The sequence below is a fragment of the Ciconia boyciana genome, chromosome 15 (genome assembly GCF_034638445.1).
Source record: "Ciconia boyciana chromosome 15, ASM3463844v1, whole genome shotgun sequence".
NCBI classification, from domain to species: Eukaryota; Metazoa; Chordata; class Aves; order Ciconiiformes; family Ciconiidae; genus Ciconia; species Ciconia boyciana.
This window is the reverse complement of record NC_132948.1, coordinates 4,345,995-4,358,238: the sequence shown is the minus strand read 5'-3', so window position 1 is coordinate 4,358,238 and position 12,244 is coordinate 4,345,995. Positions and strand designations below refer to the sequence as shown.

Genomic DNA, 12,244 nt, shown 5'->3' with positions numbered 1-12,244 from the left:
TAAAATAATTTGTGACCAATTTAAATGTGGGAGAAACTGATGTTATGCTGCTGAAGTGTTGTTAGCCTGCTGATTTCCGTTTTGTGTCTTCACTTAAGAGTGATATGCTTGGAAGAATATTTTGATACTGTTTTAAAAGTAAATTACAAAAAAATGTGTCCAACTTTCTTCTCTACCTAATTGAGGGGATGGTGTTAATAGCTCCCAGTTAATGATGTCCATGGCACTCTGCTGCAGGAAATAAAGAAGAAGAAAGGAATAAAGGATGAGGTGCAACTGACTAGCAAGCAGAAGGAGCTGATGCATGCACAGCTGGAAAGGGAGTCTCAGATAAGAAAACGGCTGAAGGAGGTAAGTTTTGATGGTCTGTTTTGCCAACTCTGCAGCTACCATGACCCAAGTCGTTTTGATGAAAGGAAAATGGAGTAGCATAGAGAATATTTGGCAATAACCTCTTTGTTTCTTTCATTAGAAATTAGATTTAACAACTTGATTCTTTCGCAATGGAGTTTTTTATGGTAACCTTTTGAATTGTTTCTCTTACAGCTTGATAATGAGCTGGAAACAGCCCTAGGACTCCTGGACACTGTTATAAAGAGAAAGCCTCCTGGTCTAACTCAGTACATCCCTGGTCTCATCAGTTCCTTCTTGCCACTTTTTCGATCACCTTTGGCTGCTCCAAGGATTAAGGAACCTTTTCTTTCCTTAGCGTCCTGTGTCATGCCTGCTCGACTGAAAACCTTTGGTAAGTATTTGCAGTTGCTATTTAAGGGCAGAGTGCACTATTTTTATGGCAGGGTGGTGAAAATCCTTGCTCTAACAAGCTGTGGATCATGACCATGTACCACAGACAGCCAAGAGGAAAAAACACCCTGGAACAGTGCTTAGGGAGATCACTGTGATGTCCCAGAGACCCTACTGCTGGATAGGACTGGGTCCAAAGACAAGCAGTTGTCTAGTCATTGTGACCACCCCTCAGTAGCACTTGGTCGCAATGGGATTGTCTCCCCTGTGCAGAGTTTGGAGGATGTGAGTGTAATTCACATGTATGTGTGTGAAGGAAGCTGTCCCCTATAAGCCTCGGGGCTGTGCTTCCTTCTCTGTGCCTCTTTTGCAGCCTGGGCTATTCCCCAGAGCTTTGTTACAGTTCTTGGGTCTGTGTTCCTGGGGATTTTTCTCTCAAGAAATCTTTGGTTTTAGACTTCTCATGGATTCTTTATTCTTTCATACCAGGTACTTTAGTGAGCCATGTGACCTTGCGCCTGATGAAACCAGAATGTGAATTAGATGAATCTTGGTGTCAAGAAGAGCTGCCCACTGCTCTGAACAGAGTGGTTAGCTTGCTGCATGCCCATACCATTCCTAGCCGAACAGGCAAGGGAGAGCCAGGTAAAAAGTATTGTAGATGCCTCTGACACCACCTCCCCAATAACTCTGTAAGCTGTTTTAGTTTTGGTGGTTTGTATAATGTTTTATAGGTGAGACTTCACTTTTTTTCTTTTTTTTTTTTCTTCAATCAGATAAGTCTTCATAGATGTGAAAAACCTTAAGGTTTTTTTTTGTGGTGGTAGTAGTAGAAATGGTGTTACAAGTATAGTAAGTGTAGAAATGAAATAACAGTATTTTTGCTTAAAATGGTTCATGCAGAAATAATAGTAGTGAAATTAAGGCTCATCTTTGCCAAGGACAGTTCCTGCCTTTCAACACCACTTAGCATAAGTGATTCAGTGAGACTAAGTGGAAAGACAAAATAATTGCTTGTTATCTGTGATCTCAGCAGTGAAGTGCCTGTGGCCTCTGCTTGTTTGCTATGTAGTGCTGCAGTTCATGAATATTTTATTCTGGCACGGTTGCAGAAACAGCAGTTCTTTCGCACTTTGTAACACGAAGGCAAGCACCAATATTTTTACAGTGCAAGAATATGATCTGGGTTAAAGTGAACCTTTTTTTATTGAATTTTTTTGTTTTATTTATTTATTTTTCACTGGGTTAGTTTTAATCTAGATCACTTCCAGAATCTGCTTCACGATGGGGTGTGCAAATACTTGTACCACTACATTGAAGATAATAGTACAGAAGAGGGAGGGTAGGTCTGCTTCCTTTGGAGGCAGGGATGGCTTAGGCTGTCTTAAAGCATCTGGTGTACTGTAGTGATAGAGGTGGTTCATCCAGGCTTTGGAGTTGTTGATCATCTAGCTCAATCAAGAACTGCTGTAGTAGATGGTTTATATTTTTCTAAAGGAAATGTAGGATTCTGTTTGGTCCCTTACCCCAGTAGTTCAGTTCTCCTCTTACTGTTCTGTTGCCAGTCAGATCCACAGTTGTGTGACTGCGGCACAGGTAATCATCACAGCTGAGTAGTAGCAATTGACCATGTTGAGCGCCACTTCAGTGCTGAACATCTCAGTGATAATTCAGTGTCTCCACTATGTAGTTTATTTCCGTAGTAAGTGTAAGTTCATTAACATTTGAATCCATTTTCAGGCTTATTTCCAGAAAGTAGTGGAAGTATTTTCAACCTTCCTCCTTCAAGATTTCCTTCAGTGCTTAATTAAATTAATATCTGATTTTCTTTTTTTCCACTTCTACCGCAAGAGGAAGGAAGTAGGTTCCGTAATGCTTTGTTGGACAAGTCATGTTATATTCCCAAATGATTCTTCCTAATTTTCAAAGTTCTTTGGAGTATAGTCTTGCAATATTATTTAGTAGAGGTTAGTTTCTTAGGTTACCATGAGACCTAAGAGAGACTGTACCTCATTATAATGTGGATGACAAAATTTATCGTTCTTTGCTGAAATGCCAAGGTACATTGGTCAATACCAGCTACTGTTTAATAGAACATTTATCTTCTCAGATAAAGCTTTCTTCCTCCTGCTGCATATAGAGGGACAGTTGCTTAAGCCTAAAAATATCTGGCCAGTATTTAAAAAAAAAAAGTAAAAAAAAAAAAGTAAAAGCAAACAGTTACTGAGCAAACATCAGAAATGGAGGGAGTTTTACCTAAGCTATTCGTGTTCAATAGGAGCTCACAGTGTATTTGGTATTTAATATTTCTCCCTTGAACTACTTTTGCAGTATACGTGCCCTACATAAGCTGACTAATACTGCAGTATCATATCTGCAGCGCTCTTCATCTGCATCTTAGAAATTTAAAATCTGGCATTCTCTGACAGCGCAGATAGGATGTAGAAAGCAAATGTTTTCCCTAGATGTCTAATACTTGAATTTTAAGTGGACTAACTGGAGGACTGGAAGGAGCATTTGTTATGTCTCATAGCCAAGCCCCTATGCAAAGGAAGGAGCAAAATCTTTAGCAACGGGAATCCAAAAGCTTTAATTTTTTCAAGTGGGGAGGGGAGTGGAGACTTGCACCAGAATTAGAGGAACCTCATTCTCAAGAATCCAGCTGAAGACTGGAGTGACAGGTTAGCTAGGTTGGTAGAAAGTGTTTAAAGGGAATGTAGCTGGCAAACGGGCCCCTACTTTGGGATAAATGAACTTTAAAAGTGAATTAGTTAAATTGTATCAGATCCCTGTGTGGATCCTCCTGCTCAGAAGTAAAATTCACCATAATTTTTTTGTTTGTTTAATTCATTTTAATTCTCAGAGTGTACACACAAACTTAATGCACTTTAAACAATAGGTTTTATTTCATCTTTGGTTGTGTGATGGATTTGATTTTGTGTCCTGTCCCCTGCTGCCCGCAAGTATTTCCAGGGTAGACAAAACCTCAGTTTTGCCTGTCTGTTTACTTTAATCCATTGAATTGTTTCAATTTCATTTACAGCAGTACAATGGTACTTTTGCACTGTTGAAGCATTGGAAGTAATTTGGAGTCCTAATGTGACTTTAATTAAAGCCAGCTCATTGGTGTAGCAAGCAACAACAACATTAGGTAGAATCACAGAATCACTTAGGTTGGAAAAGAGCCTTAAGATCATCAAGTCTGACTGTTAACCTAACACTGAAATGCCATATGTCACTGTTGGAGCCATACTGTTGCTGCCGTTAAGTGAAGTGGCAAAGTGGTAGAGGCTAAACAGGGGGCTGGCTGTGTGCGCTGCTTTGAACAGGCTAAACTTTATCTATGTGGAGTAAGTCCAGATACACATGAGACAACATCCTTTAGACCGGGTGTTTCTAGGGGCATAGAAGTACTTAGGGTCACTTAGCATGTTTGTACATAAGGCTGAAGCTGGCCGTATCCATTATGCGCTACCAAGGTGTGCATTTTACACCAGTCGATGTTATAAAACAAAGACATGCTTAGAGTTATAACATTTGGGAATATAACAAGATCAGCTGTGCTTACATCAGCTATGCTCAGGATTGTTTTTCCTTTTCTCAGGTGCTGCCCCATTATCAGCTCCAGCGTTTTCCTTAGTCTTTCCTCTCCTAAAGACTGTTATGACTGAGACACCTCACGACAGTGAAGACAAGGAGGAGTTTCTGGTGAAGATTCTGCAGATCCTCACGGTCCATGCTCAGTTGAGATCATCAGCAAATGGCCAGGCTTTGCTGGTGGATGAGGTAAGTGAGAGCTGTGGATCAGCTGACCTCCTTCAACAGTTGTTCAGATGAGGCATGGGATAAAACAGCTAATGTGTAAACTGGACAAAGCAGATTAATTCTAAAAGTTAAAGTTAACAATGTAAGATTGTTTTCTGTCACAGGTTTTGGTTACCTGTCCAGCCCTAGGTTTTGGTTGTGATTTTTATAAGGAGTGTCATACACAGGCAAGGTACTTTGGATTCACAAGACATAAGGCTTTTTCTCCTCCCTCCACCTTTTCTCCCTGCAACCTTTCAGAATGGCCCAGAGTTGCTGCCCCGGAGGGACATGCTGGTTCTGCTGACCCGGGTGATAGGAACGGGTTCTCCACGGTTACAGGTGAGTCCTCGGCTTCATAATCACAATCAGGATTCTGCTGAAGTTTCATCACCATCTAACTGAGGGAAATACACCCACTGGTTTAAGTCTCTGAGGCTGGTCGTTGATACATTACCAATTTTCTCCTACACTTACGGTATTCTTCTTGGGATAAAATGCCTTTATCTTTTTCCTGTAGGTTTTATTGCACCAAACATATTCTTCAGTTTTCCACAAGTGACATTTTATTCCTTTTCTGAGACCTTGCTCTGGCAAAGAATTTTAGTAGTTGCTCCCCTGAGTAACCAGCAGTAAGCTTTGTTCTAAGGGATGAGATGGCAGAAAGGTCAAAAATAACAAAAAGGCAAAGGGTTGGACTGAACTCATCAGTTCTCCTTTTCATCACAGACCTTTGTCACTGTTCTTTGAGAATTTCTTCTCTTGAGATAGCACTCAGCCCCCACCCTGTGCTTGCTTTGACCAAATGCACAGAAGCAGAAGGCAGCGGTGGAATCTCTAATACTTCCTCACGGCATTTTAGGTTTTGGCTTCCAATGCACTGACCGCCCTGTGCACAAGCAGCAGCGGGGAGGACGGCTGTGCCTATGCAGAACAGGAGGAGATCGATGTGTTACTTCAGGCCCTGCAATCTCCGTGCATGAATGTTCGAGATGCAGCTCTCAGGGTAGGTGGGAATCATTCAGGGTCACACTGAATTCCTTAATTTTTTGGGAGGTGAATCTTCTCCAACACTGAGGAAGAGAGGCTTCAGCTGTGATACTAGTCTTTGGGTAGTGTGTCTGCAGGAGGAGGCACTAGCTACTGAACAATAATGCTCTAAGTAATGCTCTTTGTGCTAGATTTATCTTGCAAAAAGGAGTACTCTGAGTCTATCCAGACCTTTGTTTTGTTAAAACAGGTGTAATTATGACAACTTAACACCTTTTGTTTACAATTGCATAGAGCTTAGTCATAAAGAGAGAAGCTGTCAAAAAATTCCTATGTCTGTATTGGGCCCAGTGTTTTTGGAAAGCTTCAGGCTTTCTTCTCAGAACATAAAAATGAAAGAAAAAAACCAAGGGTGCTTGGTTTTATTTGCCATGAAACAAATTTCAGCTTAGTTCACCTGAGCTGGCTTCTCTGTGCTTAGAAGCAGAGAAGACTGTAGTCACCAGAGCACAACCTAGTGCCTAGTTGCCTCTCTGCAACCTGCCTATGGAGCGCTATTCTTGAGTTTCACCATCTCACCTATTAGCAACAGGAAGCCCTTGATCTGCATGGGCAGTGTACCACACAAGCAAACATGAATTTTGACACTTCCAACCACTGAGAGCGTGACTCGGCAAAGGTTTTAAGTGTTTTAAAGCATCTGTTTCTAAAATCAGATCTTTGCACTGATTCTTCTGTAAACTAATTCAGGGACTGATGGAGCTACAAATGGTTCTACCAACCCCAGACAGCGATGAAAAGAATGGACTGAATCTGTTGCGTCGCCTTTGGGTAGTAAAGTTTGATGTGGAAGATGAGATTCAGAAGTTGGCAGAGAGGTAAGAGCTCTTCCTGGCTGATTGGATTGTAAGGGGACCTCTCTTCTGCTCACTTCATGGAGCTCCACTGGCAGGGGCTTTGCCTCCCACAGGTGGAGGGCAGCTTTAGGTCACCCTGATATTGGATATAGTAGTGGCTTCTCTTGCTGAAGGGTGATCAGTCACCTCTTTGTGTGTGCTGCAGGCTGTGGGAGTCCATGGGTCTGGAGCTGCAGCCTGACCTCTGTTCTCTGCTGATCAAAGATGTCATCTACCATGAAGAGGCAGTGCGACAAGCAGGTGCTGAAGCTCTTTCCAGGGCTGTAGCTCAGTATCGAAGCCAAGCAGCAGAGGTCATGAATAAACTTACAGAGATTTACCAGGAGAAGCTCTATGTAAGTACTCTTATCCTAAGGGGTTGACAGGCACAAGCTTGTGCTTTTATTTTATATTTTTTATTAATCACTTTTCCTTTTGTCTGTCTTGAGGATGTGCATGAAGCCTGCTGTTGCTGTGTTTGAGCTTATCACAGACTTTAGTATCTTGAGCCTCAAGTTACCAGCCAGTAATGGCATCATTGTACAGGTGGAGGATATGCCTTAGGTGATACAGGAAGACTGTGGGTCAGTCTAACTCTTTTTGGGCCTAAGCTAGCTCTCTGCTTGTTTTTTTACCATGCTATTCTGCTAGTGGCATCATACCTTTGTGCAGTCTTATAAAATGGCACTGCTGGTATGGCTGACAGTATTCTCTGCATGTGTGTCTTTGGAAAAGGCATTCTGATGAAATTTTTCTCCTTCCAGAGGCCACCCCCAGTTTTGGATGCTCTAGGACGAGTGATATCTGAATCACCGCCTGACCAGTGGGAAGCAAGGTACAGTCATCTTCAGATTGATCTCATCACTTCCTGTGCATCCAAATGAGACGTTCTAGATTTTTATTTAGACGTTCAGGCAGTGGAGAAATAAGGGAATGTTAAAGGAACAAAATATATGTAGTTGTATTGACTTGTTCGTGTCATGCGTCCTTCTGGTAGGAATGTTCGTGCCTCTCAAGCAGTCTGGGCAGGCCAAACTGAAATGCTCTCAGTTCCATCAAAATATTGGATGCTATCTTCTCTACGTCCTTCTGATAAGAACAGAGTCTTTCCCTCTCAAACTGTCTGATTTTTGTCTTATCTTACTGTATTCCCACCTCTGTATGGGCAGTTGATTGTTTCAAGAGCAGCAGTGCGAGCCTTAATGAACTGGACAAATTCCAGTTTGGATAATTACTTTTTGTCTACCTGTATGCCCTATACAGGTTTAATTGGAGATCATCTTGTTCGCTGCCTGTCTTAAGCTAATCTGTTCTTTAGTGCTGATGTACCTTGTTGTAAAGCTGCTGTATTTCAGCAGCAGATGCAGTGATCCTGATGTCCGTCTTTGTTGGCCCAACTATCTGTAATGCTTGATTGGGATAAAAGTTGTCATATGGCTAAAGGATTGTTGTCCTTTTGGGAACCTGCAGCATGGGATTATGTAATGAAATGCACGTAGGTTGCACACTGAAGCTCTTTGGTTTTGTAATGGTTCTCTCTCTCAATTTCTGTGTTGTACTACTGATAGCAAATGTGATTGTGACCTCAAGCAAATTCTGTGAAAAGTCAGTAAGCTCACAAGCTCACCATCTTTACAGGTGTGGCATAGCTTTGGCCCTCAACAAGCTCTCACAGCATCTGGACAGTTCTCAGGTGAAGCCCCTCTTTCAGTTTTTTGTACCGGATGCCCTGAACGATCGCAGTCCTGAAGTCAGGAAGTGCATGTTAGATGCAGCTCTTTCAACGCTCAACACTCATGGCAAAGTAAGTCTGAATGTTTCTCTCTCTAGCAGTGGAAAAAGATGGAATGAAAATGTAGGTGCTGTGTTGGAGCCCATAGATTTTTTTATTTTTTTTTATTTCTTAGAGGTTGCTGTTACTTGTAACAGCTGAGAACTTTCACGTAGTAGGAATTTTTGTGTGTTTGGAGTCGTCCTGTTAGTGACTAGTGTTGACTAAGTGTAGTTCTTCCCTGTCATTGCTAGAAAAAAGAAATAGCCCTGAATCAACTGGAGTTAAAATGGTATAAAACTAGAGTAATAAAAGTAAAATCAGACCACAGATCTTTTAATCCTGGGAAGGTGAGAATTCCTTTTCAGGCCTCATGCAAAGCAAAACATGAAAGCTTGCTTGCTGATCGTTGGCTTAATTAAACTGAAAACAACTGAAGTAATTCAGAGAATTGAGGACCATCCTTCTTCATACTGCTAGCCCTTCTCCAGCAGTGCTAGATCGGGGAGGTGTGCAGGGTGTAAACTGCTCAGCTTCTGATTTCCTCATATGTGCCAGTCACCTCTTCTGGACAGCCCTCTGCATTCCTGTTAAGCCCAAGACAATTGGAGTATTTTCATATTATTCATTCTTTCCTTCTGTTTCTTAGAAAAGCCATGTGAAGTTGGTTTTATCTTTCTGTTCTCCTTTTGCAAATGGAGCAAGCAAAAGAGCAGGCACTGATGTTTAGGCTAGCAGTCCTGCCTAGTAGCTTGCATTGCTTCTGGCAGAACATCATGCTGGCAGGTTTGGGGGATCTAATTTTTAAGAGCTAACTTCTCTCTAGCAGGAAATATTTGTTGCCTGTTGGGATGGCACAAGGTTTTATGTGATGTGACACATTAAATGAACTGTAAATACAGTGTGATTGTTCAGTTTGTTGGCTCAGAGAAGAACAAACAAGTCCACTGAGCATAGCAAATCTCATTCTGAGTGGACCTAGTGGCAAGTTCTGTGGTTTTGTTTTTCAGGACAATGTTAACTCTCTCTTGCCAGTGTTTGAAGAATTCCTGAAAAATGCTCCTAATGATGCCAGTTATGATGCTGTCAGGCAGAGCGTGGTCATTCTGATGGGTTCACTGGCAAAACATCTGGACAAGAGTGACCCTAAAGTGAAACCAATTGTTGGCAAACTGATAGCAGCCTTGTCCACACCATCTCAGCAGGTAGGTGCCTTCCTGGAGGAATTCTCATGTTCCACGCAGAGGCAGGTTAACACTAAGATACTTTTAGGGATGACAGGGAGATGAAAAATGGCTCTGGTGACAGAAAGCTGTCATTGTGGGTGCAGTCTACGGGGAATTTATGTTGGTGATGAATATTTTGTGATCTGATAGCTGGTGGATTGTTTTACAGGTTCAGGAGTCAGTGGCAAGCTGTTTACCACCTTTGGTGCCTGCGATTAAGGAGGATGCAGGAGGAATGATACAGAAGCTAATGCAGCTGCTTTTAGAGTCTGATAAGTATGCTGAGCGCAAAGGTGCAGCTTACGGGCTGGCAGGCCTGGTGAAAGGCCTTGGCATCCTCTCTCTCAAGCAGCAGGAGATGATGACCACACTGACTGATGCTATTCAGGACAAGAAGAACTTCCGTCGGCGTGAGGGTAAGGGACAAAAGCTTTTCCCTCCCAAATACTTCAAATTTCTCTTGTACCTACTACCATTGTGGTCAGCTCAAATGATACCTGAACCCTATGCTTGCTTTATCTACATTTATTTTACTAAAGTTTGCAGAGAAAGAAACAGGGAGTGTCTGTCATGAGGCCATTGATTGTGTATAGTGTCCTAAAATTGCTCTGTTTGCATTGTGGTGGAGGAAGGGTTTCTGGTGCTAGACAACATGCTTGTGTCCCTCCCTTCTGTTTTCAAAGGCAGGTGTTGCTAGGTGGGCTCCTGCTTCCTGAGCAGGAAGAGAGCTGTATATATTCTGCTCCAGCTGGTCCAGAGGGGCTCGCACAGCCTACTTGTTCCTTTTGCTGCTGGATGTTTCCTGTCCTTATTTCTGCTTACCTAAGCTAGGACTCAGAGGACTGTTACATGTTTCTAATGCTACTGGGCTTCTTGTCCTTTCTGAGACCAGAAATCCCCACTATAGCACTAGCCACAAGTGCAAGAAGGCAAGAGACTTTCAGCTGTGAGATTTGAGTGCTTTTGGAGAAATTATACAGATATTTGGCAAATCATATCTTCTCTTTCCATCTCCTTTAAATGAAGTTGTATTTTCCTCTGACTGTCCTTCCTTTTTGTTTCTTTAGGGGCTCTGTTTGCCTTTGAGATGCTCTGCAGCATGCTTGGAAAGCTCTTTGAGCCGTATGTGGTTCATGTGCTACCTCACTTGCTGCTTTGTTTTGGAGATGGGAACCAGTACGTGCGAGAGGTAAGGTGCTTTAAATTTCTGAGAACAGAGTGTTAAAAGAAAACTGAAGTGGAATGGATATGAATACTGTTTGTAACTAGGCAAATTGAGAAGGTGGATCTGTCCCTTGAGACACCACTAATACAATTTGATTGTCTTAATAACTGAAAGCATCTTATTTCATTGGCGATTAATTGGGAGCTACTTGGCTAGCTGCATCATTGTACTTAGACACTATTTTATCTGAAGGCTTTGTTCCCATTGAGTCTCTGAGGAAGGAGAAAACATGTGTTGTGACATAGCTTGTAAATGGTTTCTTCTCCTTGGAGGCTGCAGATGACTGTGCCAAAGCCGTGATGAGCAACTTGAGTACTCATGGGGTGAAGCTGGTTTTGCCATCACTTCTTGCAGCACTAGAAGAGGAATCTTGGAGAACCAAAGCTGGTAGGGACCAATATCTGACTGATGTGATTGAGAGTAACCCACAGTCCCCTTTGCTGTCATTCCCCTTCATCCCTACAGATGGCTGTGATAGTTTATTGTCTGATAAGGGACTGTGGAATGTACAGCTGTTGAGATACAAATTAGTTCCCTGACCATTTGAGCAACTTTTTTTTCCCCACAGCAGATTCAAGGGACACTTTTTACCTCCTTTCTCTCTAGAAGTACTCCAGAAGCTCCCTCCTTCTTTTCCCTGGTACAAAAAAAAAAAAAAAACAACCATTTTTAGTGTCTTTAGGTGGCATAGAGTGGCTTAATGTATTTCAGCCATTCTGTGTGTTTTCTGACTGGTAGATTTGAGTTTGAGGTAAATTTGATCATCTTCTCATATCTCTTCTTAATGCTGTGTATTGTTTTGTGTTTTGTCTTTTTTTTTTCTTTTTTTTTCTTTCTTTTTGTGTACTTCATGCACAGGATCAGTGGAACTGCTGGGGGCTATGGCATACTGTGCTCCCAAACAGCTCTCTTCCTGCTTACCCAATATTGTGCCAAAACTTACGGAAGTGCTCACCGATTCTCATGTGAAGGTGCAGAATGCAGGTCAGCAAGCTCTCAGGCAGATTGGGTCCGTCATCAGGAATCCAGAGATCCTGGGTAAGAACTGTCTGCATCTCTAACGTCCTGACATGACCGTGGTTTATAATAGCAAGGTTTATGTTCACATTTAGGATTAAATCCAAACTTCTATAGAAATAAAACTACTCCTAGAAAAGTATAACATGAAAGCTTAACAGCAGCTGTCTGCTTCCATTTTGTCAGCTAATGTTAATAGGGTTTCCTCTGTCCCTGTGCTGCTAGTTGCTTTAGAAGGATCTAAAACATCTCATGAGAGAACACCAGCTCACCCTGACACGTGTTTTTGTGTTGTGTACAAATAAAGTCTTTTCTCTCCTTTTTAAAAATGTTCAGCAATCGCTCCAGTTCTGTTGGATGCTCTCACTGACCCCTCCAGGAAGACCCAGAAGTGTCTGCAGACTCTACTGGATACCAAATTTGTGCATTTCATTGATGCGCCATCCTTAGCACTCATCATGCCAATTGTTCAGAGAGCTTTTCAAGATCGTTCCACAGACACCAGGAAAATGGCTGCCCAGATCATTGGGAACATGTACTCCCTGACTGATCAGAAGGTACAGTTCTGCAA

The 12,244-nt window shown here is 42.1% G+C and overlaps 1 protein-coding gene across 1 annotated transcript in view; it reads left to right on the top strand.

The window, feature by feature from the left end:
- The window catches only part of GCN1 (GCN1 activator of EIF2AK4), a 46,297-nt gene that overhangs the window by 16,473 nt on the left and 17,580 nt on the right, over nucleotides 1-12,244 (top strand). The window contains exons 23-38 of the mRNA XM_072880635.1: nucleotides 238-351; nucleotides 547-745; nucleotides 1,234-1,389; nucleotides 4,349-4,530; nucleotides 4,810-4,890; nucleotides 5,411-5,554; nucleotides 6,289-6,416; nucleotides 6,601-6,790; nucleotides 7,199-7,269; nucleotides 8,073-8,238; nucleotides 9,216-9,410; nucleotides 9,601-9,847; nucleotides 10,499-10,620; nucleotides 10,929-11,043; nucleotides 11,515-11,694; nucleotides 12,010-12,230. Coding sequence (XP_072736736.1) covers nucleotides 238-351; nucleotides 547-745; nucleotides 1,234-1,389; nucleotides 4,349-4,530; nucleotides 4,810-4,890; nucleotides 5,411-5,554; nucleotides 6,289-6,416; nucleotides 6,601-6,790; nucleotides 7,199-7,269; nucleotides 8,073-8,238; nucleotides 9,216-9,410; nucleotides 9,601-9,847; nucleotides 10,499-10,620; nucleotides 10,929-11,043; nucleotides 11,515-11,694; nucleotides 12,010-12,230 — 2,511 coding nt within the window. The remainder of the gene's footprint in view (nucleotides 1-237; nucleotides 352-546; nucleotides 746-1,233; nucleotides 1,390-4,348; nucleotides 4,531-4,809; nucleotides 4,891-5,410; nucleotides 5,555-6,288; nucleotides 6,417-6,600; nucleotides 6,791-7,198; nucleotides 7,270-8,072; nucleotides 8,239-9,215; nucleotides 9,411-9,600; nucleotides 9,848-10,498; nucleotides 10,621-10,928; nucleotides 11,044-11,514; nucleotides 11,695-12,009; nucleotides 12,231-12,244) is intronic.